Source organism: Strongylocentrotus purpuratus, unplaced genomic scaffold (genome assembly GCF_000002235.5).
Source record: "Strongylocentrotus purpuratus isolate Spur 01 unplaced genomic scaffold, Spur_5.0 spur5_scaffold_13, whole genome shotgun sequence".
Lineage (NCBI taxonomy): Eukaryota > Metazoa > Echinodermata > Echinoidea > Camarodonta > Strongylocentrotidae > Strongylocentrotus > Strongylocentrotus purpuratus.
The window spans coordinates 7,938,817-7,964,285 of record NW_022145598.1 but is presented as its reverse complement, the minus strand read 5'-3'; the positions used below and the strand labels follow the sequence as shown (position 1 = coordinate 7,964,285).

General features: G+C 39.2%; 1 protein-coding gene across 2 annotated transcripts; it reads left to right on the top strand.

Annotated features, from left to right (window-relative positions):
* The first annotated feature begins 1,045 nt into the window (after positions 1-1,045).
* LOC754893 (histone acetyltransferase KAT6B) lies at positions 1,046-24,008 on the top strand. Of its 2 annotated transcripts, none has more exons than XM_030982811.1 (7): positions 1,046-1,155; positions 3,435-3,568; positions 13,406-13,579; positions 15,989-16,123; positions 17,422-17,561; positions 20,599-20,722; positions 22,227-24,008. In XM_030982811.1, exons 2-7 carry the CDS (start codon positions 3,436-3,438, stop codon positions 23,546-23,548), a joined length of 2,028 nt encoding a protein of 675 aa, XP_030838671.1. In that variant the 5' UTR covers positions 1,046-1,155; position 3,435; the 3' UTR covers positions 23,549-24,008. The 2 variants fall into 2 exon arrangements, with proteins under 2 accessions (XP_030838671.1, XP_030838672.1); XM_030982812.1 differs by lacking the exon at positions 20,599-20,722 and adding an exon at positions 19,708-19,831.
* Positions 24,009-25,469: the final 1,461 nt, after the last annotated feature.

The following is a 25,469-nucleotide window of genomic DNA, read 5'->3' as shown; positions in this document are numbered from 1 at the left end:
GTTACTATTTTTTTCAGGATAATATCTCACACATAATCTCGCTAAAGTGAAAATTCTATGTGCAAAATCCCGCAAAGATAATTGAAATCATCTGCTGTTTCATCCGAATTCCTCGCCGATGGTCGCACAGATTTATCAATATCATCTATTTAAGTTCAGCTTCTGACCAAATTATAAGCTGGTAATCCCGGGCAAAACCTTAAACATGGGTTGCGTTTTGACTGGACGTCCCTTATAGCCTAATAGGTACCATGTTCTGTTTGGAAATATTCTGTTGGAAAAGTGCAGGAGACCGCAATCATAAGCGAAGCTTGACAAAACCAAATCTGAGTTACCCCCCCCCCCCCCCCCGCTGCATTGGCTGCTTTTATTTCCACTGATTTTCAGATTTTGTAAAGAAAAGATCAGATCGTGATTTCATACTTTTTCTTCGCTGTATATAAACTCCTTCCCCCCCCCCCCCGTTCTCTCTCTCTCTCTCTCTCTCTCTCTCCCTCTTATTTATGAACTCCATACCCTCTCCCCTCTTCCCCATCACCCTCTTCCCCACCCCCCCTCCCCCTCCCCCGGGCCTCTATACCCCTCACCCCACTCTCCAAGCCTGTCTCACAAAGATTCTCAGTGTTGGGATACGGGGGGGGGGGGGTGGGGAGCAGCCCTTATATGACAGATGAGGCTGCTTTCTAATGAACAGTTCGACAGTTGACCACTTTTGTTTTTTAGTTGGGGGGGGGGGGCGGTGCCTCGGGGGGAATAACAAAAAAGAGCATTTTAGAGTCGGATAGGCCAACATGAGTGTTGAGGGAAATCTCTATAAATGTTAATTCCAGCTCTCCTGTCTTATTTTCGTGCGATCTATCCATTAAACTATACTTTTGAAAAACAAGAATAATTCAGAATAGATATAAAATCTACCACTAGTAGTAGTAGATCTACTCCATTTCATTCTGTGTTGTTTTGATTTGGCCGTGGGGGCACTGAACTTATCGATGAATATTCATAATGAGCTCCCACAATCCAATATTTTGTTATGGATGACGTCATTTTTGTTAACCCCTGGAAGTATGTCGCGATAACTTCTGCTCTCTTCAGCACAAAAACCATCAATATTTTCCGAATTCTGCTCTCCCATTGGTGATATCCGATATTGGACAGGTAAGAATAATAGTTTCCTCTACAGTTTGTGTCCATTAATTAAAATAAAACGGGCTGTTATTCTGCAAATTGTCGTCTGTTTAGATGTAAACAACGGGATGTCGCATATTTCCAGTGCTAAACAATGCAATGGCAATGGCAATGCTACCGTGTAGTCACAGTGCAGTGCAATTTCTGCATGGCACAGGCTAGGCGCCAGCGGCCAGGGAGGCAAATAACAGCTGATTAGTAATTGTGCATGTTGTGTTGACCAGCTAAGGTCTTGTGGGTCATTTTTAGTAGGTCTAGTGGGTCATTTTTAGTAGGTCTAGGCATTTTATGATCAGACAGGGCTACTTAAACAAATGGGAACAGCTTTAGAATACTCTACCACGCGAATTGAGGGTTTTCGTTTCGGTCGACCAACAGAGAAAAATATAGACTTTCTAGATCTATTGCCAATTTTTAATACGTGCCAACGGGCAATGTAAGTTGGGAAGACATGGATGTATATTACCAATGTGCCAACGTACCAACATACATCAGTAGGGGCGCTGGTCTAAGAATGATAATCGTCCGCATAAACAAGGATATCCTTGTAAACTCAGAAATTGTGTCCTAAAAAATAGGGATCGTCCGTATTTTCGCAGACGTTTTTTTCTTCGACGCTCTGCAGGTTTTGGGTCCTGAACCGTGCGCTGCCGATGCGAAAAACAGATTCTGCGTAGGAAAATAACCCCAGTTCACCGTCTACTTTCATTGGTTGTCCGTTTTCCCGAGGATTTATCACTAATATTAAAGTGAAAGTCCCTGTACAAAGTCAATGTGAAATGCATCAAGAAAATCATCAAGGAATACGTTTCTTGCATCGCCAATGCGCAGATCAGAAATAAGAATCATCCGCGAAAATGCGGGCAATCCTTATTCTCGGACCAGCACCCCAACTGATGACAGGGCTCTCACTTAACTTTCTTTCTTGGTTGCCAGCCGGGCATCCTATATACCGGTAGCTAGTTTTTAGGTTGCCAAGTGCAGTTTTAATAGGTGGTCACAGTGAATAGGTGAAAAGATGCCGTATGCGCCTGGTCACAAATACTAAGGGACAGAATTAAATGGTACATTGGAAGACCAACGAACATACTATGTTTCTTCTTCTTCCTCGTTAAATGCTACTTCATACAACGAAGATTAGGCATGTTTTAATGGGGTATTCTAAAGTTGAGCCAACAAATGTTATTGCCAAGCAGAAACTTACATGAATATTATTATGTACTGTATGAGGGGTTTCCAAGTTTAAGTCATGTACAGTACATTTTAGATCATGTAGATTAAGATTCACAAAACTTTTATGAAATGAAATATTGAATCACAAAATATTTTCACATCACTATACATTCTACTATTCGGGAGGGCAAGATCTTCCAAATTGTCCGCGCGAGCCTTCTATGCCTATACAACTCCGATACGTGCTCATCAAAATTAACAACTTACTGGGGACTATAATATCATCCTAGAATAATAGTTATGTACCGTATTTGCCAGCGATAAGGCCACAGCGCCGTATAGGCCGCACCCCCGATTTTGACATTAAAAAAAAAAAAAAAAAAAAAAAAATTGTTTGTTGTTGATTTTATCTCTTGCGTACAAATGTTGATGTGACTAAAATCACCGCCTTAGACCGCACGGCCATCCCGCACTGATGCTAGCATATGGAGGTTTCTGTGATGTATACATTGCGCCTCTCTCTTGTGTATTGAAATGGATTCAAAATAGCGACTTCGCGTGCTGGATGCTTCGCGGCAGCTCCGTTAAACGGGCCCTTCTTTTACTTTTGCAATGCATTGGCACGAATATAGATCAAGATCTCTCGGCAGATGTTGTTTTTGGAAGTTTATTTTCGTCTTCATGTCAACAATGCAAGATAAAATTGTCGGTAAGATGTGTGGAAATGTATAGTTATTGTACCATTCGTAGATCTAGTCCCATATGTGCAAATTCGTGCTGGTTTTGACTTCCTTTTTAAATTTTTTTTACTCTTTCGCCACATAGGCCTACTCCGACTTTTTGATATTTTCTCTTCCAAAAATACTGCGGCCTTTACGCCGGCAAATAGGGGATGTTAAGAAATTCATAAAACAAAGACGATACACTCAAAAACATACCTTTGATTATAAATATCTTTTAACAAACTTACTGGTGTGATTAACAATGGTACATACAGATATTTCAAGATTCTTCCAGGCGAGTGACAGTTCATATATGTATCCTATATTTTCATTATTTTTTTGTACCCATCACAGGATGGGTGGAGCAGTGAGTGCCGGGATCAATAATGACCATCTAGTGGACAACCTCAAAGACGCAGATTACATCAAATCAAATCTTGTTGAAGATGTCTTCAGAGCTGTGGACAGAGGTGACTACTATCTGGCAGGTAAGACTGGTCACAAGGTAGAATCAAGATGTCAAGCTTTCATGCAGTTAAAGGGGGTGTAGCATGACAACACTACATGTCCAGTGGCCTGACTCGGGGCCAATCAGGTATAATACGACTACGGACGACACGACCGCAGTATTCATGTACGTGCAACATACATGTTTGCGAAACCGAAGCGTGAAGAGAATTTCTGTCTCTTTCCCGAAGGCTAGCGCGCGCTGATCGTTAATCGAGTCCATTCGTTTACATGCAGTTGTCCAAAAGAAGTCGTAGATGGCGCTAACCAGTATTTGCCATGCTACACCTCCTTTAAGATTACACTTGTAAATTGAATTATGCTTGACTTGTACAGGATCTAAAGGGCAAATGGCTCCCTAAAAGATGCCCCCCCCCCCCCGAAAAAAAATCAAGCAAAAGGTCTTGTTTTGTTAAAGGTTATCTTCAAAGCTGTGGAGCTGTAGATGTGACTACTATCTCACGGATTATGCCACAATGCAATAATTGGACTCCAGAAGTAAGAATACCGGTAGCTTTCAGTGAAATGAGTTCAAAATTGGCGCTCGGGGACTTTGGGCAATAAGCCATTTTCATAATGTAATCAAATTTAATGCATTATAAATCTTTATTAAGTGCCTTGTTACAAATTATTTCAGAATGCGAACTGCATACACTATGTGTTGTGAGGTAGGACCAGTCACCATAATGTTTGTCCTACCTAGCAACAACAAATTATATGCAATTCGCATTCTGACTATTGAGATACATGTACAACCTTTCATTTACATGTAACAGGTGAATTGGAATATTTGAAACAATCACTTAAAGATGTACATGTATGCATTAAATTTGATTACATTACGGAAATTATTTTTTGACTGCCATTCAAAATGACCCCCCCCCCCCCCCCATTAAAAGGGAAAGGAAAAAAATAAGAGCTATGACTTAACAAATTAGCTACATTAAGAGCTTACATGTAGCACTGTAAAAACTGAGGTTGTTGTGGGACAACTTTAGTTACACAGGTTTTATGCAACTTTTGGTAAGTGCAAGAGAATTAGTTTCTCTCAAGTTAGTAGACAATCGATCCTCACCCCCTTTGTTTCCATACAAATAGGATGAGAAATATATTCAACATGCTTTCAAGTTTTAAATGGTTTAAGTTATTAGGGGAGGGGTCCAAGGGGGAATGGCACTCCCATTATGATTGACCTGGGGCCCTTCTTAAGAAGAGAAACGATTGATTCATTTTATCAGTTTATTTTACTTGTTAATTCAATTTAGAAATCACATTTAAAAAAAAAAGAGTTATGAATTTTTGAAGTTGCGATCAATCAAACACATATTGGCAACCCTGTGACATACATGTATCTTGCAAGCTCCCCTCTTATTTGCTCTGTACTAAAAAAATCTGAAATTTGTATTTTCCCTCAATACAATTTTCAATCATACATGTACATGCACCCTAAATATAATTATTGCAAATATATGTTTGTGATATACAACCCCTAGATGAAAAAGAGATTTCATCATGTATAACAGAAAATGAAAGTTAGGAAATTGTATGTACAGAGCAAATTGGAGAGGAGATCACAAGATATATATAGTACAGTATTGCCAATTTTTTATTGATTGATCACTACTCTATTTTAATTGGAATTTGTTCAAACTTTCACTGAAACTTCCTGTTCCTCTTATTTTTCTGCTTCTATTAAAACCAACCTACAGTATACTATTGCCAGGGTAGATTTCTCCCGCCCCCCCCCCCTACTCAGTGTTATTTAGGGTACGCTTATGCGTGTTCCCTCCTTTTAAAAACATCTCTAAGTCCGGTGTGTAAAGTCAATTTTGTGTATGTACGAGCCGGACTTTGGTGCATGAAAAGTACCCCTTTACCAGACATTCTGGTAACACGCATGCGATCATTCCGACCCCGGAGTGGGGGGGGGCCCCCGGGAGATTTCCCCTTTAAAGGTAACACTTACATGTACATGTACCCGTAGGCCTACATGTAGATACTCTAGTATGTCTGACACAACCATAATAAAGCTTGTTTACAAATTACTTGTAGACTTGACTCTAGAGAAGAGAGATGTTTTGAAGTGTCAGTTTCAAAATTGTGCTTGTGGACTAGTCTACTGTACAGTGCGTCCCAGAAAAAATGAAACCGAGAATTATCGATGTTCTATCATAACTTAATCACAACTATAATTAATGAATGATACATTTATATTTGGAAAGCTTAGAGTCTCCTCTTTCATGTGATGCTACTCAGATGATGCATATTTCACGCATGAGTGATTAAAAGCAATTTGAAGGAAGTAAACCAAAAAGACATTTGACGGGCGGTATCTGAATTTTGAAGAAAAATTCACATTTCTAGAAAGTTGAGTTTCTGCCCTTTCATATGACACCTCAATCTGGTAAAATGAGCGAGGAATGACAAAGTTCTGTTTGTTTAAAGTAGTGCTTGCATTTCCATAATTTTATTAAACGAATTCGTTTTCGCTGGCTGCCCGCCGTATCAATAAACGAAATTAACAAAAGACTCAACTCCGTTTCATTGACAATCAGCCGTAGATGAGAGTCTTCATGCATGGCTGATTGTCAATGAAACGGAGTCATAGTTCAAATCTGCTGTATAGTATCATTAAAACATAAACCTTCAAATCTAGTGTTTCATATTTAAGGAAGTCCAAGTCATGTGCAATGTATTTTGTGATATAGAGCTACATGTAGTGTATAGGAATATTTCCTGCTCTCATAAAAATATGATGATAATGTACATCAACATACTTGTACATAATGTAATGGAAATCAGTCCAAAGTCTCAACCCATCCAATACAGTTCGTTTAGTATAACTATTAATAACATGGATATAATGTACTGTACAAGTACCGTAATTAACGTTGTATAAACCGCCCTCGTGTATTAACCGCACCCCTCTTTTTCGCCCTAAAAAAAAATAAAAAATTGCAGACTTTTTTTTTTGCCGACTTAAAAAACAGTAGAGGACCTAGGATAGAACCTTGTGGTACGCCGTGTAATGTAGAAGAAAAATTGGAGGAATTATTATTATAAACTACATATTGAAATCTATCGGAAAGATTACTTTCAAACCAAGATGACAGACAAATTTGAGTGTTGTTCTAGTTTCTAAGTGGTGAGTCAACACACCGATTACTGAGCTGGGAGACATTGCCAGGCATAGTGCCAGCCAGGTGGAGGGGCATAAATAAAAACTTTAAAACTTTTTTTTTTTTTTAATTGTTTTGTTTTGTTTGGTGTACCGTCGGCGGCAAAAACGTGCGGTTAATACACCGTTAATTACGGTATTATAAGAAGCCCAGCAGGACAACTTGGGCTTACAAGCAGTATTCAATATTTCCAACTCATACATGAAAAAGTGACTCGTTGTAGATGTGCTTTGATGGTTTTTTGAGACAATCCACATGCAGAGCAATAGTGACTTCAAGGGAGAGAGAGGAAAGTAATCTATTTTTAGGAGACAGAAAATAGAAGGAAGAATTAAGTTAATGTTATCTGCATACAGTATGACTGTACTTGAGGGAGAAGGAAGGCAGGAAAGGCACATGCAGTCTAATTAAGGGAAAGGGAAGAAGAACCAGAGGAATAAAGACTTTAACAGAAGAATAAAGGGGAAAAGTATTAATAATAATAATAATAATATTTAATTTGTATATAGCGCTTAGTAAAAATGTCTCTAAGCGCTATACAAGTATATTACACTGGTCATTGGATTCAGTGGTTGCCCGCACACAACGTGTGCACAATCTCCACCTTGGGGAGCATTCCAGCGTATCAATCTCATTTGAAAGAGAAGGAAGATGGAAAAGGTACGGTCTAAGGGGAAGAGAAGAAGAAAAAACCAGAGAATAAAGACTTCAAGGGAAACATGACGGGGAAAATAATATGTACATGTAACAGACAGAAAATAGAAGGAAGAAGTTGAGATACAAGATTAAATGATCATCTGCATGTACATGTATGCATACATTTATACTGTTATTTAAAGAGAAAGGAAGGCAGGAAAGACACAGTCTAAAGGGGAAGGGAAGAAGAAGAAATAGAGGAATTGAGTCTTCAAGGGGAACATGTAGGGGGAAAAAAGTATTTTTAACAGACAGAAAATAGAAGTAAGAAGTTGAGATAAGAGTAAATGATCATCTGCATACATGTACATGTATGTACACTGTATGACTGTACTTAAGGGAGAAGGAAGACAGGAAAGATACAGTCTAAGGGGAAGAAAAGAAGAAGAAGAACCCAGAGGAAGAAACATGAAAAGGAAAAATATGTTTTTAAAGACAGTAAAAAGAAGGAAGAAGTTGAGATGAGAATTAATGATCATCAGCATGTACATGTATACATCCCATTTGAAGGAGAAGGAAGTCAGGAAAGACAAGGTCTAAGGGGAAGGAAGAAAAAGAAACCAGAGGATGACAGACTTAAAGGGAAACATGAAGGGGGAAACGTACATCTTTAATACTTCTACTTCTACTTCTACGACGATACTCAGCAGGATCCATAAGTCAGGATGTAGTGCTGAGGAATAAACTATCTAGTTCTTGGTCTAGATGCTTGGTGGAAGCGCTCCCTTGAAGCCCTCCAGTGAAGTAGCGTCAAGGGTGATCTTTGAAAGTGCATTCCACTTAAATAAGAGACAGAAAATAGAAGGAGGAGATAAGATAAGAGTCAATGATCATCAGCATGTATATGACTGTTATTTGAAGAGAAAGGAAGGCAGGAAATTAAAGGTATTACAAAGTTTTGGTAAATTTTGAAAATAGGCTGGATAGTGATTCTTTACAATTTTGATATATGTGGATGCCCCTGTGGATGTATTATAAGCACCAAAAGATTTAGACTCTAAAACACTTCTGCTTTCGAGAAAAAATGAATATAAGAAATTACCGGTGCTTCTGGTAAATTTTGATAAATTTAAAATAGCGCCTACTGCCATACGATGGTAGCTGCGACCATGAAAATCTCAGAATATGCAGTTGTGCTATTTATATTCCAAACGGTAATAGCAAATCGGTCGATTTTAGTCAAATAACATTGTTTTATAGCTAAATTAATACATTGACCTTGAGAGGGCGCTATACAACATAAAGAGTTTATTATTTACAATTTCATCAATTTAGACTCGATTTCAACCGGGACAATGATCACTGATTATTGTAGGATCGCATATATGCTTCCAATATGTTCGTTGGAACTAAATTCATGACCCCATACCAAAACTTTGTATTACCTTTAAAGGGATCCGGTAACTTTGTCTCAGATTCTGAAACAAAATTCTGGATTTAGCTCATGCTGCAATGATAATTATAAACCTTTAGGTCAGTCAGGAACCCCTTGACTTTTACAAGCCGATTGCCTGTCTGATTATCAAGATATTTATGATTGGAATTACACATTTTTTAAAACCGTTCGCCTGACGGTTTTCATAACACTACTGTCTATTGGGGAAAACGAGTATGGTAAAACCGGTCACTCAAAGATTTTTACTTTTTTGAGGCACTTCTTGATCATTTTGAAGCGCAATTTTTTTAAGGCTTCAATATTACACCATATCACAGACACTGATACCACGTAGGGCCGTGTATCTCAGATTAACATTGTTAAACGATCCCTTTAAGGCACAGTCTATTTAAAGGGGAAAGGAAGAAGAAGAAGAAACCAGAGGAATTAAGACTTCAAGGGAAACATAAAGGGGAAAAGTGTGTTTTTAAAGACACAAAATAGAAGGAAGAAGTTAATTGAGACAAGCGAGAAAGTGGGAGAGAGAGGGGAAAAACCTGCATTTATTGGAAAGTGAATTAGGAAGACAGGAATAGGACATGGAGTGGAAAGCGAAGAAGAAAGTGATACCTGCAAGTAAAGCACATTATGAAGCCCTGACTGTTTTATTAGCAGAATATGAGTCTTCACACATATACCATAAATATGTACTTTACATGTACAGTACATGTAAGATAGGTTTTTGTTATTGATTTTGTTTTTGTTTTTGTCTTCTCAAAAGGCTTGGACCCTTTTATTATGATTCAGTTGATAATACTCCCTAAAAAAAATCGAGAGATCACAGACATCACTCCTCTGGAGAGTGAAAATGTAGTGAAAATAGAGTGAACATTCACTCTTTTCTTCTTAGAGAGTACTCTAAATCAATCGATTTTCACTCCTAAACAAGTGATCACGGACGTCATTCCCAAGAAAGTGAAAATAGAGTGAAAATTCACTCTTTTTTTAAAAGAGAGTACTAATCTAAAGCAAACAGGGTTGTTGCTCTTTTGTATTTGATACTTGTATACAATCTACATGTACATGTAAATGTCTGGAACTCTGGATTCAAGGATTCTTACTTTTTGAGGAAGACATTAACCTGCATTCAGTGTATTATTGGATGTGAGATGTATGTACTGGTATTGATTGACATTGAGTGTTAGTTACAAACATGTACATGTTGTAATCACAAAGTATGTATACTTTTACATAAAAGCAAAAATAAAAGCATAAAAGCAAACTTGATTTAAAGTCTGCTGATGGATTAGGTTCTCAATCAGGTGGGTTTGCTCATGTTAAATTGAGTTTGTTACAAGGCGACAGGGCTGAGAGGGTTTGAAAAGGCTAGAATAAAATGTCAATGATTAACACACACTGTAGTGCTTGTAAATAGTAGTAAGGGAAGGGTTAGTGTGTCTCTGTATTTTATGCAAGTTCCATTTCTGCTGTTTTCGACCTCTTATGATGCAATGAATGCTTTCAAAATCTTTCAAGTTAATTTTGGATTCTCACAGTTCAGTTGTATTTCAATCAATTCTAAAAACAGCTAAACTGAAGAAAAAAACATAAACAAATTTATAAACAAACAAAAACCATGGCAAACAAAAAATATAAACAAGATAAATCGACCTAAAGCTCTGTATAAGACTGAGCCCCCCACCCACCCCTCCAAAAATAACAATAATGATAAAACAGCAAATAATTTGAAAATTGAATAATACAATTCTTTTCCAACATTCCTAGACACATTTGATGCCAAATACTTAATAATAACATTCTGAGGCACCTTTGGAAAAAGAAAAGGAATAAAAACATGGCGACCAATATACAGCGAAATCCCACAGGGTTGCTCGTAAAAGACAAAGAGCTTTGACTGTTATCAACGTACGTACTTGTACATGCAATATTAATGTCAACCTGCAATAACTCAGGCACCTCTTGATGTACAAGTACTGTATTAATGAAAAGGTCAGGTAACATGAGAATGTATGCAGCAATTCTCTTCACCTGGTGAATGCTAGCTGTTCTTGTTGCATTATGGAAGTACATTTTGATGTCATGTACGAAAGTACACTTTCTACAGAGACTAGAGATTACTTGTTCAGTTGTGCTTCGAAGGTCATTTGAACCATCATGATATACATGTACATGATATATTACATTTGTTTACATCCAATAGAAAGTGGGTCAGCCTCTGTGTTTGTCGTAGAATTATTCTGAAGTTTAAAACAGAGTGACTTTGACTAGATGCATATACTCCTCCACTTGACACTGAAATGAAACCTCACCCCAAAGAATAAGTGTAGGTATGCTGAAAAATAAGATGTAATCCTGCCCTTTGATGTACAATATTTTAAGTGAACAAGATATACATGTATAATAAATGAAGATATTTTCGGCTTGATGCCTTTTAGCATGACATGGGCGCACTTGAAAGAAAAAAAGAAAGCCTTTAAGAAAGAGATACTTGAGATGTTGATTTGTTACAAAAGGAATTCTGCCTATTTTGAAAACAAAATAAAATAAATACTTTGCAACATTGCCTTAAAATCTTTCCATTAGCATGGTAGAAAGTATAAGTTTATTTTTGAGACTACTTTGAGGCTACATGCATTTAAGCCAGTGACATATCTCATGAATGATGACACTTTTTAAAATAAATTGATTGGGTCCTCTAAAGAGTTTAAGGGCGAATTGCCTTCTTAACCCTGTCCATTTTATTCCTGTCTACCGTATCCATTTTGACACCCCCCCCCCCCAGGGATTTGAGGGCATTCATCATCTGCTGAAAGTAAAATGAGTTAGCACCCTTCCTCCTTTCAGCAGTCAAAAGGCTCGTTTTCATCGGCTCGAGATTGCCAAATAGCCCGCTATTTCTGATTTGGGAAATAATCCCGAAGTTACAAATCACGTCTTCATCAGCTCGAGACTTGACCTCAAAACTTGAAATTCGAGCTCAAGATATTTGCTCAGCATTTGCGCATAGTGCGAGTCTTCGGGCTGGTGAGGACGCACCGGACAAATAGCGGATATTTTGCAAACTATCCCAAGATATCTTGGGATGAATATCTCGACCAAATATCCCGCTAATTGCAACTTCGGGCTGATGAACACGCAAATTAACTGGATAATTTGCGATAGGGATAGTTCAAATAGCGGGATATCTCGAGCTGATGAGGACAGGCCTAATAAAACATGAAGGGGGCGTCAAAAGGGTGTGAGCTCTGTGTGAAAATAAAATGAGTTAGCACCCTTCCATCTTTCAGCAGACAACATGAAGTTCTGATGTTGACTTTAATCGTCAAATGAATAGCACACTTTCCTTCAATAATTGAGAGAAAGGGTTATAGTTGGAAGAGCCTCTGAGACATATTTTTTAAACTAATTGATTTTCTCGTGTGCATATATGATGTACCTGTAGTGTAAAGTAATTGCTGAACAGAACTCATCTGATGACAGTCGCGACATGAATTTAGGCAAGAATGCTTCCCTATTTATAGCTAAGCACCATTTCATTTAGCATTTCAATGAATACTGATATTACAAAACAGTGCACTGTGTACAAGCATAATTTTTGTTAAGTGTTTAAAAAAAAATGTATCTAACAAGCTGTGAAAATACTTCAAATTGCAGGGGGAAAACAAATAATTTCAGGGGCTACTTTTCAAGTTTGCTTGCATGAGAGTAACACTCTTGAATTTGTTTTGCATTGAACTCTATGAAAATTTTGAGGTTTTTTTTTAATGACTTTCGGGGGTTATTTCGCCCCGAGCCCCCGTGTATTTTTTTCCCTGTCAAATTGAGGTAGCTTCTTCTTCTTCTTCTTCCTCCTCTCTTCTTCTTTTTCTTCTCCTTCTCCTTCTCCTCCTCCTCTTTCTCTTCCTCTTTCTCTTCCTCTTCTTCATCCTCCTCTTTCTCTTCCTCTTCCTCTTTCTCTTTCTCTTCCTCTTCCTCCTCTTTCTCTTCCTCTTCCTCTTCCTCCTCTTTCTCTTCCTCTTCCTCTTCCTCCTCTTTCTCTTCCTCTTCCTCTTCCTCTTCCTCCTCTTTCTCTTCCTCTTCCTCTTCCTCCTCTTTCTCTTCCTCTTCCTCTTCCTCCTTCTCCTTCTCTTCCTCCTCCTTTTTCTTTTCCTCTTCCTCTTCCTCCTCTTTCTCTTCCTCTTCCTCTTCCTCTTCCTCCTTCTCCTTCTCTTCCTCCTCCTCTTTCTTTTCCTCTTCCTCTTCCTCCTCTTTCTCTTCCTCCTCCTCCTTCTCTTCCTATTCCTCCTTCTCCTTCTCCTTCTATAGTAGACTCATATGGTACACCGCATAATTTAATAAAACTATTTGCATGCGTAGGGCATTGCCGGCAACCTCTTTTTAAAATGCTCCACATCTCTTTCCTACAAAGACTTTGCTTTTCAATTTGCTTGGTAACATTTCCCTGCAATGTAATGTACATGTAACTACTTCTTGCTTTAATATTTGCCAACGATTCAAATACATTTTTTGTTTCTTTCTTCCTTTCTTGTATGTGTTTTTATTATCAGGACACAAGGACAGTGCCTACAAGGATCTTGCCTGGAAGCATGGCAACATCCACCTGTCAGCTCCTTGTATCTACTCCGAAGTGATGGAGGCATTGAAGCTGGAGCCGGGGCTCTCCTTCCTTAACCTAGGGAGTGGGACGGGCTACCTGAGTACCATGGTCGGTCTGGTTATAGGTGCGTTCTCTGCTTAGTCAGTCCTGGGGGGTGTTTCATAAAGCTGCGTGTAAGCTGTGTGTAAACTTACAAATGACTTTACAAATGATTTGAATATGAAGAGCCATGCAAATGAGATGCCCAAAGTTTTGTCTTGACATTTTAACAAAGTGTGACTGCATGTATTTCCTATAATCTCAATTAAATTGTAGCCAAAATAAACCTTGCATTAAAATGTTTTGTTAAAGGTACTATGTCCCATTTGCAGGCCAAAAAAATGAAAAGGTTAAATTCCAACAGCGTTTGACAGATAATACTAATTTAGAACTTCCCTAAAGAAACTGGGGCTTGAAAAAGTCTTCAAGTGGGAAAATAATGACTATTAGTTGTCAAATCGACTTAGGAGCTATAGAGCCAATAAGTAATAGTGTTGATTTTCAGACCATTATACCAAATGGTCATAAGTTTTATGCTGCACAAAGATTCAATCAGTTTAATTTTGGCCATCACAAGAAGTGGGTTATTGATGTAGACAAATGCTCATGTACCCTTTACAGCTCATTTTATGTATGTTATTGCCAGAGAAGAAAAAAAGCCAGTCAGTCACTCAATAGTGTATGACAGTGAAGTCTAGCATAGCAAGTAAATAGGTTTCCTTGCATAATTTGAATATTAGGACACTGCTAATGTTTAAATTTAACAGATACTGTAGGACATACATGACATATTCATAATTCCTGCAAAGTTCTACAGAATTTGAGGTTGGCTGCAAAAGGGACATAGTACCTTTAATAATGATAAGGTTAATCTACATCTGCATATTTCAACTTGAGCTTATGCAATTAAAAGGAATTGAAAATCCCATTTAGCTCTTCATATTCAAGTCATTCGTAAAGTCTTGCGTAACTTTACGCACAGCTTTATGAAACCCCCCCCCCCCCCCCCCCGTTTCATAAAACTTGTCATCAACATCAACTGCCACAGATCTTCGACAAATGTGCTCTGAGCCAATGGAATGCCACGATTTCAGTAGCTTATAACAGTCAGTGTTATGGATAACAAGTTTCATGAAACAGGGCCCTGAGCTACATCTTGTCCTAAGATGTATTATATCGTCCCTATTTTCACGAAGTGACGGTAGTGAGGAAAATCGTCACGCAAAGTGAATGCATTTTTTTTCACTACCGTCACTTCGTGAAAACAGCGACGATATGTGCCACAGGTACGTGCATCCATGTGATAAAAACGAAACTCTTCCATCAAAGAATTAGTAATCTACATGACTGTATACTGAATGAAAAGGTCCTAGGGACTACATGATTTTAGCTGGAAAATAATTCTGGTTAACTTTTCGGTTCCATCATTGCATTTTCTGTTTCATGGAAGGGTTATCTATAGTAATACCAATCCAGTATGAGATATCATAACTTTTTTAATTTTTTAAGAAAACGCTTTAACCGACCAAAGCGTTTTTGTACTATTACCCATTGGATTCTGTTAGGATTCTGTACTTTACATTGCACATTGTCATTCTTCACTCCCTGTGGAGCATTCCAACCAGTCATTCGTTGTAGGAACGACACATCAACTAACGGGTAATCATTTTACACCTGGTTAAATAGGAGCAATAAACATGTAGATGAAATGTTCTGCTCAGGGACTTTAATCGAACCAATAACCTTTCTATTTCTAGCAAGTGGTTATACCACTCGACTACGACACCTGTATGGGATGGCAAGGCTCTTGCTGGCAAGGATGCAAACTAGGCAACCTTCCTGTAGATCGAAGTACATCTAGCAGCCTTTTCACACACAGCTAAAATTCTATATTCATGATTAGTATAAACGTGTTTGAAACGTGTTTAAACTAATCACGAGCCTTTCACACACAGAAATTTTGTTGCGATCGTTAATCGTTTCGTGATTAACTACTGCTCGTAAAATGCGCAGTAGTGCCATTGCGCATTGAAGGTCAGGTCATATCAAACAGAGCGGTCGCTCCATCCAGTTTAAACACGTTTAAACACGAAAAACCTTTCACACACAAAATGTCAAGCTCTTTAGATACGAACTTTGTATCGGCAGCCTGCTTTTAGGGGCGTATGCATCGCGACTTCGTATCTATCCCAACATCGTATAAACGATGTTCACACTGGGAAAATTTTTCTATAAACATGTTTAAAACTGTTGAGTGATTCTAATCATCTCTGGAAATGATGAATTTTAGCTGTGTGTGAAAAAGCTGTAAGCCCATTCATTTTATCTGTTAAAGTCATTTTGGAGACCAAGTCTTCACCCTGCCACCTCACACTATCACTCAGCATATCATCATTCCAAGATAACTTCTGGAGCTGCTGAAAGGGATTATCATTTCAAGGTTTTACAGTGCCAGTCCTTTAACGCTTCAACACTTATTTTATCGCCCTCCCAGGTTCAAGCGGGGTCAACCACGGCATAGAGATCCACCAAGACGTGATTGACTACGCCAATGAACGTCTGCAACTGTTCCTCGATAGATCGCCTTCCGTTGATCTGTATGAATTCTGTGACCCAATCTTTATAAAAGGTGAGTGCAAGGCTGGCGTATGAAATGTATCTCAGGCCACCTGACCCCGCTGATAACCAACAGATTAAAGTCATGAGGCCTGTCTTCATCAGCTCGAGATTGCCAGTATCCCGCTATTTGAACTATCCAGATAGCAAATTATCCAGTTAATTTGCGTCTTCATCAACCCGAAGTTGCAATTAGCGGGATATTTGGTTGAGATAATCATCCCAAGATATCTTGGGCTAGTTTGCAAAATATCCCGCTATTTTTCCAGTGCGCCTTCACCAGCCCGAAGACTCGCACTATGCGCAAGGGCTGAGCAAAATATCTCGAGCTAATTTCTCGAGCTTGAGTTTCAAGTTTTGAGCTGATGAAGACGCGATTTGTATCCTTGGGATTATTTCCAAAATCCGAAATAGCGGGCTATTTGGCAATCTCAAGCTGATGAAGACATGCCTATTGACTGTAAGGCTTCCTGGGCGAAGTTTCAAGTGTTGTAAAGAAATTTTTGGCTTGCACCCAGTAGATAAAGATTGCTTGCTCGATCTTGTAGTTGAAAACAAGTCTGAAGAAAAAGCTCAAGTCCTAATGGCGGGCGGATCATGAATGAATAAGTCAGAATAAGTCTGGAGAGCTGAGTTATTTGTTTCTAGTTCATCATGACTGTGCCATGTACCAGTGATGGCCTGGTGGTAGGGTCCCTGCCCGACAAGCATTACATGGCAGGTTCAAATCCTGCTGGTTCCAAGATTTGCTGCGACTTGTTTTTAATTCCAATATCGAGCACAAGATTTTTGTCTACTGGGTGCAAGCCAACAAATTTCTTCTACAACAGATTTATAAGTAATTTGAACTTAATTTGTTGGTTGATTGTTGGTCTTGAATTTGGTCACATTGGTGGGAGGGGTATATTTTTATTTCTGTGACTGCAATGAATTAACGTTATTGGTGCATAAATAGGCCGAGGCGTAATTGATTGGAAGGCAATGTAAAATGATATTTAGACTATTTTATGACCGTAGGGGCTTTCTCATGTTTGAATCAGTAGTATTAAACCTTGATTCTGTTTAATATAAAATCACAATAAATATGATTAAAATAAATATCATGACACGGCACCAGGGGTTGTTTCACAAAGATCCTCAATAGTTATGCCTTTTAAAAAAACTTTTACAATATATTTTCATAGATGCTAATGGTTTTCCATAATTGTTAAGTTTAACTTTAGGATCTTTGTGAAACACCCCCTGACCGTATGTCAGGTCAGCATCTTTTAGTACTGTGTATTGGAATGAAATTCTCTTTCCTTTTATCAGGGAACTGTCTCCTGCTGAGCTCTGGCTGTCGGAGCTATGACAGGGTCTACTGTGGTGCAGCCTGTCCCCCTGAACATGAGAACTACATGAAGAATCTACTCAAGATGGGCGGAGTCCTGGTGATGCCTTTAGAAGATCAGGTGGGTGACCTCTCTCTCTCTCTCTCTCTCTCTCTCTCTTTTCTCTCTCTCTTCTTATCTAAACCTCTCTGTCTGTCTGTCTCTCTCTCTCTCTTTTCTTTTCTTTTCTTATCTAAAACTATCTATATGTCTCTATCTGTCTCTCTCTTTCTTTTCATATCTAGACCTCTCTATCTGTCTCTATCCCCCCTCTCTGTCTCTTTTCTTATGTTAACCTCTCTCTGTCTCTCTCTGTCTCTCTCTCTCTGTCTGTGTGTGTGGTCTCTCTTTCTGTCTGTCTGTCTATCTCTATCTCTATCTCTCTCTCTCTCTCTTTATCTCTCTCTCTCCCCTCCTTCCCTCTCTCTTTCTCTCTCTCTCTTTCTTTTCTTATCTAGACCTCTCTATCTATCTGTCTCTATCTTCCTACCTTTTCATTTCTAGACCTCCTTTCCTCTTTCACACTGTCCTGTTTCCCTCATCTCCAAGTGACCCATCGTTATCTCTCTCTCTCTCTCTCTCTCTCTCTATTTCTCTCTCTCTCTCTTTCTCTCTCTCTTTCTCTCTCTCTCTCTCTCTCTTTCTCTATTTCTCTCTCTCTCTTTATCTCTCTCTCTCCCCTCCCTCCCCTCTCTCTCTCTCTCTTTCTTTTCTTATCTAGACCTCTGTATCTATCTGTCTCTATCTTCCAACCTTTTCGTTTTTATACCTCCTTCCATCTTTCATACTGTCCTCTTCCCCTCATCGCCAAGTTGCCTATCTTTCTCTCCCATTTTTTCCCCTCTTTCTATCTGTCCATCTGTTTCCCACCCTCTCCATCCCTGTTTCTTTGCCTTTCTCTGTCTTCTTTTATTTCTCTGTTATTCTCCTTCAGTTACTCTCCCATTTTCCTCACTATCTCACCTATTTCCTTTTCATTTCACTATCACACACTACTTCTCTCTATACCAGTATCTCCTCACATTTTCTTTTTCATCTCTCCTTTTTTCATTGACTGCTTTCAAATCCCTCTCTTCATACTCCTTTATCTTACCCCTTCTCTCCCCCTTCTGTTTGTTTCTCTCTCTCTCTGTCTGTCTGTCTCTCTCTCTCTTTCTCTCTCTCTCTCTCTCTCTCTCTCTCTTTCTCTCTCTCTCTCTATTTCTCTTTCTCTCTCTCTCTCTCTATTTCTCTCTCTCTCTCTTTATCTCTCCCTCCCTCCCCCCCTCTCTCTCTCTCTCTCTCTCTCTCTCTCTCTCTTTCTCTACCCCTCCCTCCCTCCCTCTCTTTCTCTCTCTCTTTCTTTCTCTCTCTTTCTCTCTCTTTCTCCTTATATCTCTCTATTATCTTGCTCATCCCTAACAAAATTGCAATGATCTAAATGCAGTTCTGTAATATTTATTTTAGTGGTAATTCTCTCTTTGAAATATTTTGAAAGTTTGAACAGTTCTTGATAGTTCATTTGTGTTCAAGAAATTCTATGAGATATACACTCACACAGAATAATCCTCAACTATATAGTTTGTTTGTATAGCAAGTGCAGAAGTCCATAATGTCTTAAACCAGATGATATCAAAGCTACTGACCCATGCATTGCCTTAATTTGAAATTTGATAAATTACTCTCGGAGGTTTCACTTCCACTGTGAAGCATTCAATTTGCTGCTCAATTACAATTACAATCATTGTAAATGTTCTGGTATCTCTGTGTACCGGTCCTTGAACATGTAAATTTACTGTATGTACTTGGAATAAAATATTTGATAATGTGGTTTTTCATTCATAAATATGAAATAAGGAATGGTGAACTTTGTTCCTTTACTCTTAAAAGGCTTGATAATCACAGCGCATAATAATTCTCTTAATTCTTCTTTAATAGCTCATGTACAAATTTGAAAATAACCTGCAATCCTTCACAGGCCTCACCATTGTTTATGGAAATAACGTGTAATTCAAGAAAGTATTCAACAAACTGTTTTTGCACGAGTGTGACTCAGTCATTTAAGGTAGCAGATTAGTTGACATTTTGACAGAAAAAAAACTAAGTGTAACAGAGATAAAAAATTATGCTAATTTGCAGAAACTTGTTGAGGTATTTGTGTGTGGCTGGATAACGAAGGAGAGAGAGAACTAATGCCAATTATTTTATCTTTCCGGTGTCCATTCACCCCACCCACCCTATTCCATAGCTGGTGCAAATCTCTCGCACTGGCCAATACACGTGGGAAACCAAAAACCTCCTCTCAGTCTCGTTCGCCACGTTGCAAGAACCGGCGCAGAACGAGTACAGCAAACTGGCAACTCTTGAGCTTCGTAAGTCAAGCGTTGTATCTCTACGTGTATTTGATGTGTGGTGGAGGCATCTGGGCTGATGTTCCAAGGCACTTTGACCATTTTCACTTGAGCTTTATTCCCAGTTTTGCCTTTTTGAAGCGATTTAGAATGGATGCCAAATGAATAAAGATGGTAGCTATTAAACTTAAAGTGAGCTTGATCCTGTTTTTTTATTGTGCGCCTGTTCAACACAGTTGTCTACTCATACGTGTACCTGGACTGCAATGTACATGTATCTCTGCTCAATTGCATAAAATGAACTTGTACATGTTTTTGCGTGGCAGCGGTGAAACCACTCTGTCCGCCCCAAAAGCAGTCATGCAAAAATATTTTGAGACGTTCAATCTAGATCGTTTTTAGAGGTTTTTGATGGCAATCAAATTTAAGGGTGGCATCGAATATACATTTCTGAGAGAAAAAGTCAGGTTCAGATCTTATAGACAGACCATTGTGTTAAAAGCTGCCCCGATAATCAGCCTAGGTGCCATCACAGACATAGTTCCCTCCGAGGAAAAAGGGAATAACTCTCATGAACATATTTGACTTTGTATACTTCCTTTTTCCTCTGATGTGACACAATGACGATTTCCTTCATAATAGCCACAGCCAAATTGTTTCTGTTCTTGTTTTCTCCGTCCCTCTCTTCTCTCTCTCTCTCCGATGTGAAAATCTCTACCTGATCTGGTATCCCCCACTCGACACAATTTCCCCCCGCACTGACCAATTGACCCCCAAACACTAAACAGTTGATTGAAATAAGGCGCACGGGGCAGAGTAGCTGGATAACAAAGAACCTGAAGGCGGTGTCCTTTGCTCCCCTCATACTGCCCTCGTTGGCAGAGGGAGAGAAATTTCAAGCCTTCCACCCACGTAAGTTGAAATCAAAACAAAAGTCGCACTAACATCTTCAGTTAGTGTTTTTTTTTCTTCAAAGCAGGAAACAAAATGTAAATATACTTTTCTAATGAGTCTGATAAAAAGATTTGAAATTTGTTGATTTAGCTTTTGCTTGTACTTGGTATGCAGTGTTCTACCTTTCTCATAGGCAAGAACAAATTAATCAAGTACATATATCAATTAAACCCTGATTAGTTTGTGACTGTGCTTCACAAATCTAATATGAAAGGTGCACTGTTTGATTTTCAGTAAGAACTCATGAAGTTAAAGGTGTATTTAGCCAGCATAATTTGGGGTATTTTCTGAAATAATACACTTTCTGTTAATATGTACTTCCAAAATTACTAGTCTCATTTTCTTGTGTAAATCTCTCTTTACTTTAAAATTGAGTAAGCCGCTAATCTTTCATACTTTGTATCCTATGTTGCCATTCTATTGTATCTTCTATTGTATGTTTGAAATGCCAAATAAATAATAATAATACTAATAATAATACTTTGACATAATATCGAGTCGAATGTACTAGATTTGTGTGCCGGTTTGGGACACTCTGATAATTTCCTCACTGAAATTCTTGTTGAGCTTTAATACCTTTCTTTTTTTCTTGCATAAAATCTCATGAGTCAAGAGTGTTTCTAAAGACTCTAAACTTTAAATATTCTTTCCTCAAAAGTAACTCAATATTCTTTCTCTTCTTTCAATGGGTTTGGAATATCCAATTATGATGAGTGATTTATCATTTAAAGCTTAGAATCTCCTCAGACCAAGATCACAAAGATCCTTAGTCAAACCTAACTCTAAGTTGGACTTAAATATTATGGAGAGCCATTTGTAGCCATAAAATAAAATATATTAAAAAGCACAAATTCAGGTATTTTAGACTTTTTATAAATTCCACATCAAGAACATGACATCTCCTTGATAATAAAAAATATGAATGATTGAATCAACATTATATGCCTTTTAAAATAACTTTAACAAAATATTTTCATAGATGCTAACAGCTTTCCATAATTTTTAAGTCCAAGTTGGAGATAAGTTTAACTTAGGATCTTTGTGAAACACCCCCTTGCCTAAATGCAAAAGTCTTTCCTGGCTTCCTGGCAATGTTAAATATATCAGGGGTGTTTTGAAGTATAAAATCCACAAATTGGGAACTTCGAGTTGATTCTAAAATCCTTGAAATTCTGTATTACTAGATACCAACAAGGAGCATCCTTGAAATGGTTCAGAGAAAAGTGTTTAACAATCAATATCTTTGTTTACTATGTTTTAAAAACCTCAGAATCTTCTTGTTTTCTGCAAAATAGGGCGGGGGAGGGGGGGGTTGAAGTCCTGGAACGGTCCAATGTTGCATCTTCTATGCAGTGTGAAGAGACTGAGATAGGAAAGTGCAGGAAAACGCTGCTGTTACTGGATACGCTAAGGCATGAATTATATCATTAACCCATCTTGTCTAATCTCTCTCTCTCTACAGCTGATGTCCAGCCTCGTGTCCTCCAAGATGTCTGCCGTGTTCACATACGTCGCCACCTGCGCGGCATCGTGGAGAAGGAGAACCCTCGCAAGCCCCGCCCCAGGGCGCAGCGCAAACCCAGGTCTCAACCTTCGCCTCCCAGGCTCATGCACAACTGCATCATGATCCGCAGCGTCAACAACATGCTGGAGCTGGCCGGAGACTTCATGGTGGATGGAGATGATGAGGAGGAGGAGAGGGAGGAGGAGAGGGAGGAGGATGCCATGGACGAAGGAGGAGATGCAGGTCCGTGGAATCGCCGTAGGGATGCGGGACGATCGCGGGAGGAGGAGGAGTACAGCAACACGCGGAGGGGTCGGAATCGTGCCCGCTTTGAGCGCTTCATGACCAACGCTGCGTTCTTCACCCGACACATGGGCAGCCGTAGGGAGGAGGTGGAAGGAGAAGAAGAGGCGTGGCATGATGCGGATGACGAGAGGGAAAGACCGGATGATAATGGACACGGTGCTAGACCCAGAGATAGGAGGGACAGGGCAGGAGAGGGGGCAGGAGAGGGGTCAAGAGAGGGGTCAAGAGAGGGGTCAAGTAAAGAAGGAGGTTCACAAAAGACGAGTCAGAAGACTGATTCATCCAAAGACATGGAGGATAGCGATGATGATAATAGCGAAAGTCAAAGAAGCGATCAGAGGGGTAACGGAGCATTTGGTTTCAGTATCAAGAGGGCGTTTAGAAACTCCTTCCCGAAAGAGCGCAAACGCCAACACAATCGTCGAAGTGAAAGTGAACCAAGCGAAAAACAACCTGGCAAATCAACGGATGTTACTGAGGAAGTAGAGGAAGTAGAAGAAGAGGATGAGAGGCATGAGGAGGTGGTGGAGAGAAAGAACGGAAAGAGCGGTAATGGACTTGGTAAATCTAAGCCAGCGCCTCCCGGCCCTAACGGCTCCAAGACGCACGACAAGAGCGAAGTGCAGGACGCAATGGAGGACGACTCCAAAACGGAAGAATCATCGAAAGATACGACAATGGCAACCATAGATGATACTGAGATGGACGCAACATATGCTGAAGTGGAGGAGGATGAGGATGATATCGGAGACGAGCACGAGGATGATGATCTCCTCAGTGATGCATCGTCAAGTAGCGGCATTTCAGACGAAGGCATCTTCCAACGCCTCAAGAGAGAGAAGGAAGAGGAGGAGGAATTAGCCAACAAGGACAAACCTGTGGAGCCTAGCTACTTATCAATCAAAATTCAGGAGCTCCCTTTACCCAAGGCACTCCTCAACTTTCTTCTATACCATCGTGAAATCTCAGAGTAATTCTGATCCAACGCGTAGTTGCCTAATGTTAATTTCTCTACGTTGGGTTGTAATGACTCTCTGAAGATGGATGCCGTTGTCTAGTCTCTCTGTGAGACACTGCAAGTATCATCTGCTCGAGGTAGACATCACCTACTTGAAGGCAGAGCAGTGCAGTGCTCCTTTTGTGCCACCATGTTATTGGACAGTTGTCGTGAGTAAACTTCTAAGAGTGAACAATTTGGACTTCATATGTATGACTTGTATCATTCATAAACTAGACCATGAAATATCGTCCATAGATGGAAACTGCACAATAAAAGGACTTAAAATTGTTTCTGTTTCCGGGAGGAAAATGGAAGGCCTCCGGAGTTGACATGCATTGTTCAAGCCTCTACCTTTTTGGGCATTATCTGCTGCCCACTGCACATATGCTTTAAAGCCTGTCTGCACTAGTTTGGCCAGGAGGGATTAGACCTCCCTGTGTGGTCACTGACAGGTTGGTATCTCATCAAATCAGCTCTCAATTAACATCAGAAAAAGGGGATCATGGGGGACCAATGGGTACCGCTTAGGCATTGTTTGCTATATAGAGGGCGCAAGTAGCTACAAGTAGTGCAGTCCTGCTTTAAAGCTATCATTGAGTCCTTGACCATATAAGTGAGTGACACGTTTCCATAGTTACAGTGAGACTAGTGGGTCAATGTCAATCTCCCAATCAACATTACTATCAAAATACAAACCCTAGTTTGACTTTTATGAATTGAATGGGGAGGGAGGATGTTGCTTGTGGAGATTCAACGGCAGAGTATATCAGGACGCATGTAATGTCCCTTTTTCAAAAGAAACATTTTCAAGCGTTGTATACATGCACATTATATATGATTATATATCTGTGTGCTTGTGCAAACTTGTGTCTGATCTCTGATGTTGCATGTAGATGATGTTTGAAAGATCTTTGCATGTACTGGTATTTATCTGTACATGTATGCCATATCATCTAAACTGCATGAATTTAAACTGGAAGAGAGGTGAAAACCTTGGAAAACAAAAAAATGACTGAGTTTGTTGAATTGGAGCAAGTACTTCTGTGAAAAACTTCACAGTGTACATGTATCTCTAACAAATTTCAAATTTTTGTTAAGTCTTATTTCTTATTAAAAAGAGAGGTTACATTTTTTGTTGTTGCTTTAATAGTTCCTTAGTGACAATGAATGCATACATTTTGGTGGCAGTGTGTGTTTTATTGCAAATAGCTACCAAAACCTCAAGCTACAACATGTATTTATATAGCAACCATTGTACTCTTGATGCGATTCATCTCGTCCCATCTCGTTGAATGCACATGTAGGAGGGCATTAGTGATTTGTATTGCTCCAAGGTTCCCTTCTTGAGAGCTAGAAGGTACAGAAGCTATTCAGGGTCATATTTGCAGTGCAAACATATTTCGAATGATTACCGGTAGTGCTAAAAGGGAATATCTGAGAGTCTTCGAAAAATCATCTTTTGACGTTGAGATACACAAGTACAGTCAAACCTGTCTACAGCGACCGCCCAAGGGAAACACAAAAAGTGGTCTTTGTAGACAGGTGGTCTTTGTAGACAGGTTCCTTTAGTACATGATTCAATGAGAAACCATTTTAAGGGAAACAAAAAATGTGCTTGTTGTGGACAGGTGGTCTTTAAGTACAGGTTCCTTTAGTACAAGTTTCAATGATAAACCATTTTCAAGGGAAACAAAAATGTGCTTGTTGTAGACAGGTGGCCTTTGTAGACAGGTGGTCACTAAAGCAGGTTTGACTGTACATGAAGATCCATGGAAATGTTTCATGCCCATTAACCCAATATACATGTACTGTAAGTACCTGCTTATTAGAGTTCATTTACATTTGATGGTAGTGCACATGTCGAAAAGGTTTTCGAGTTACATGCACATGTAAAA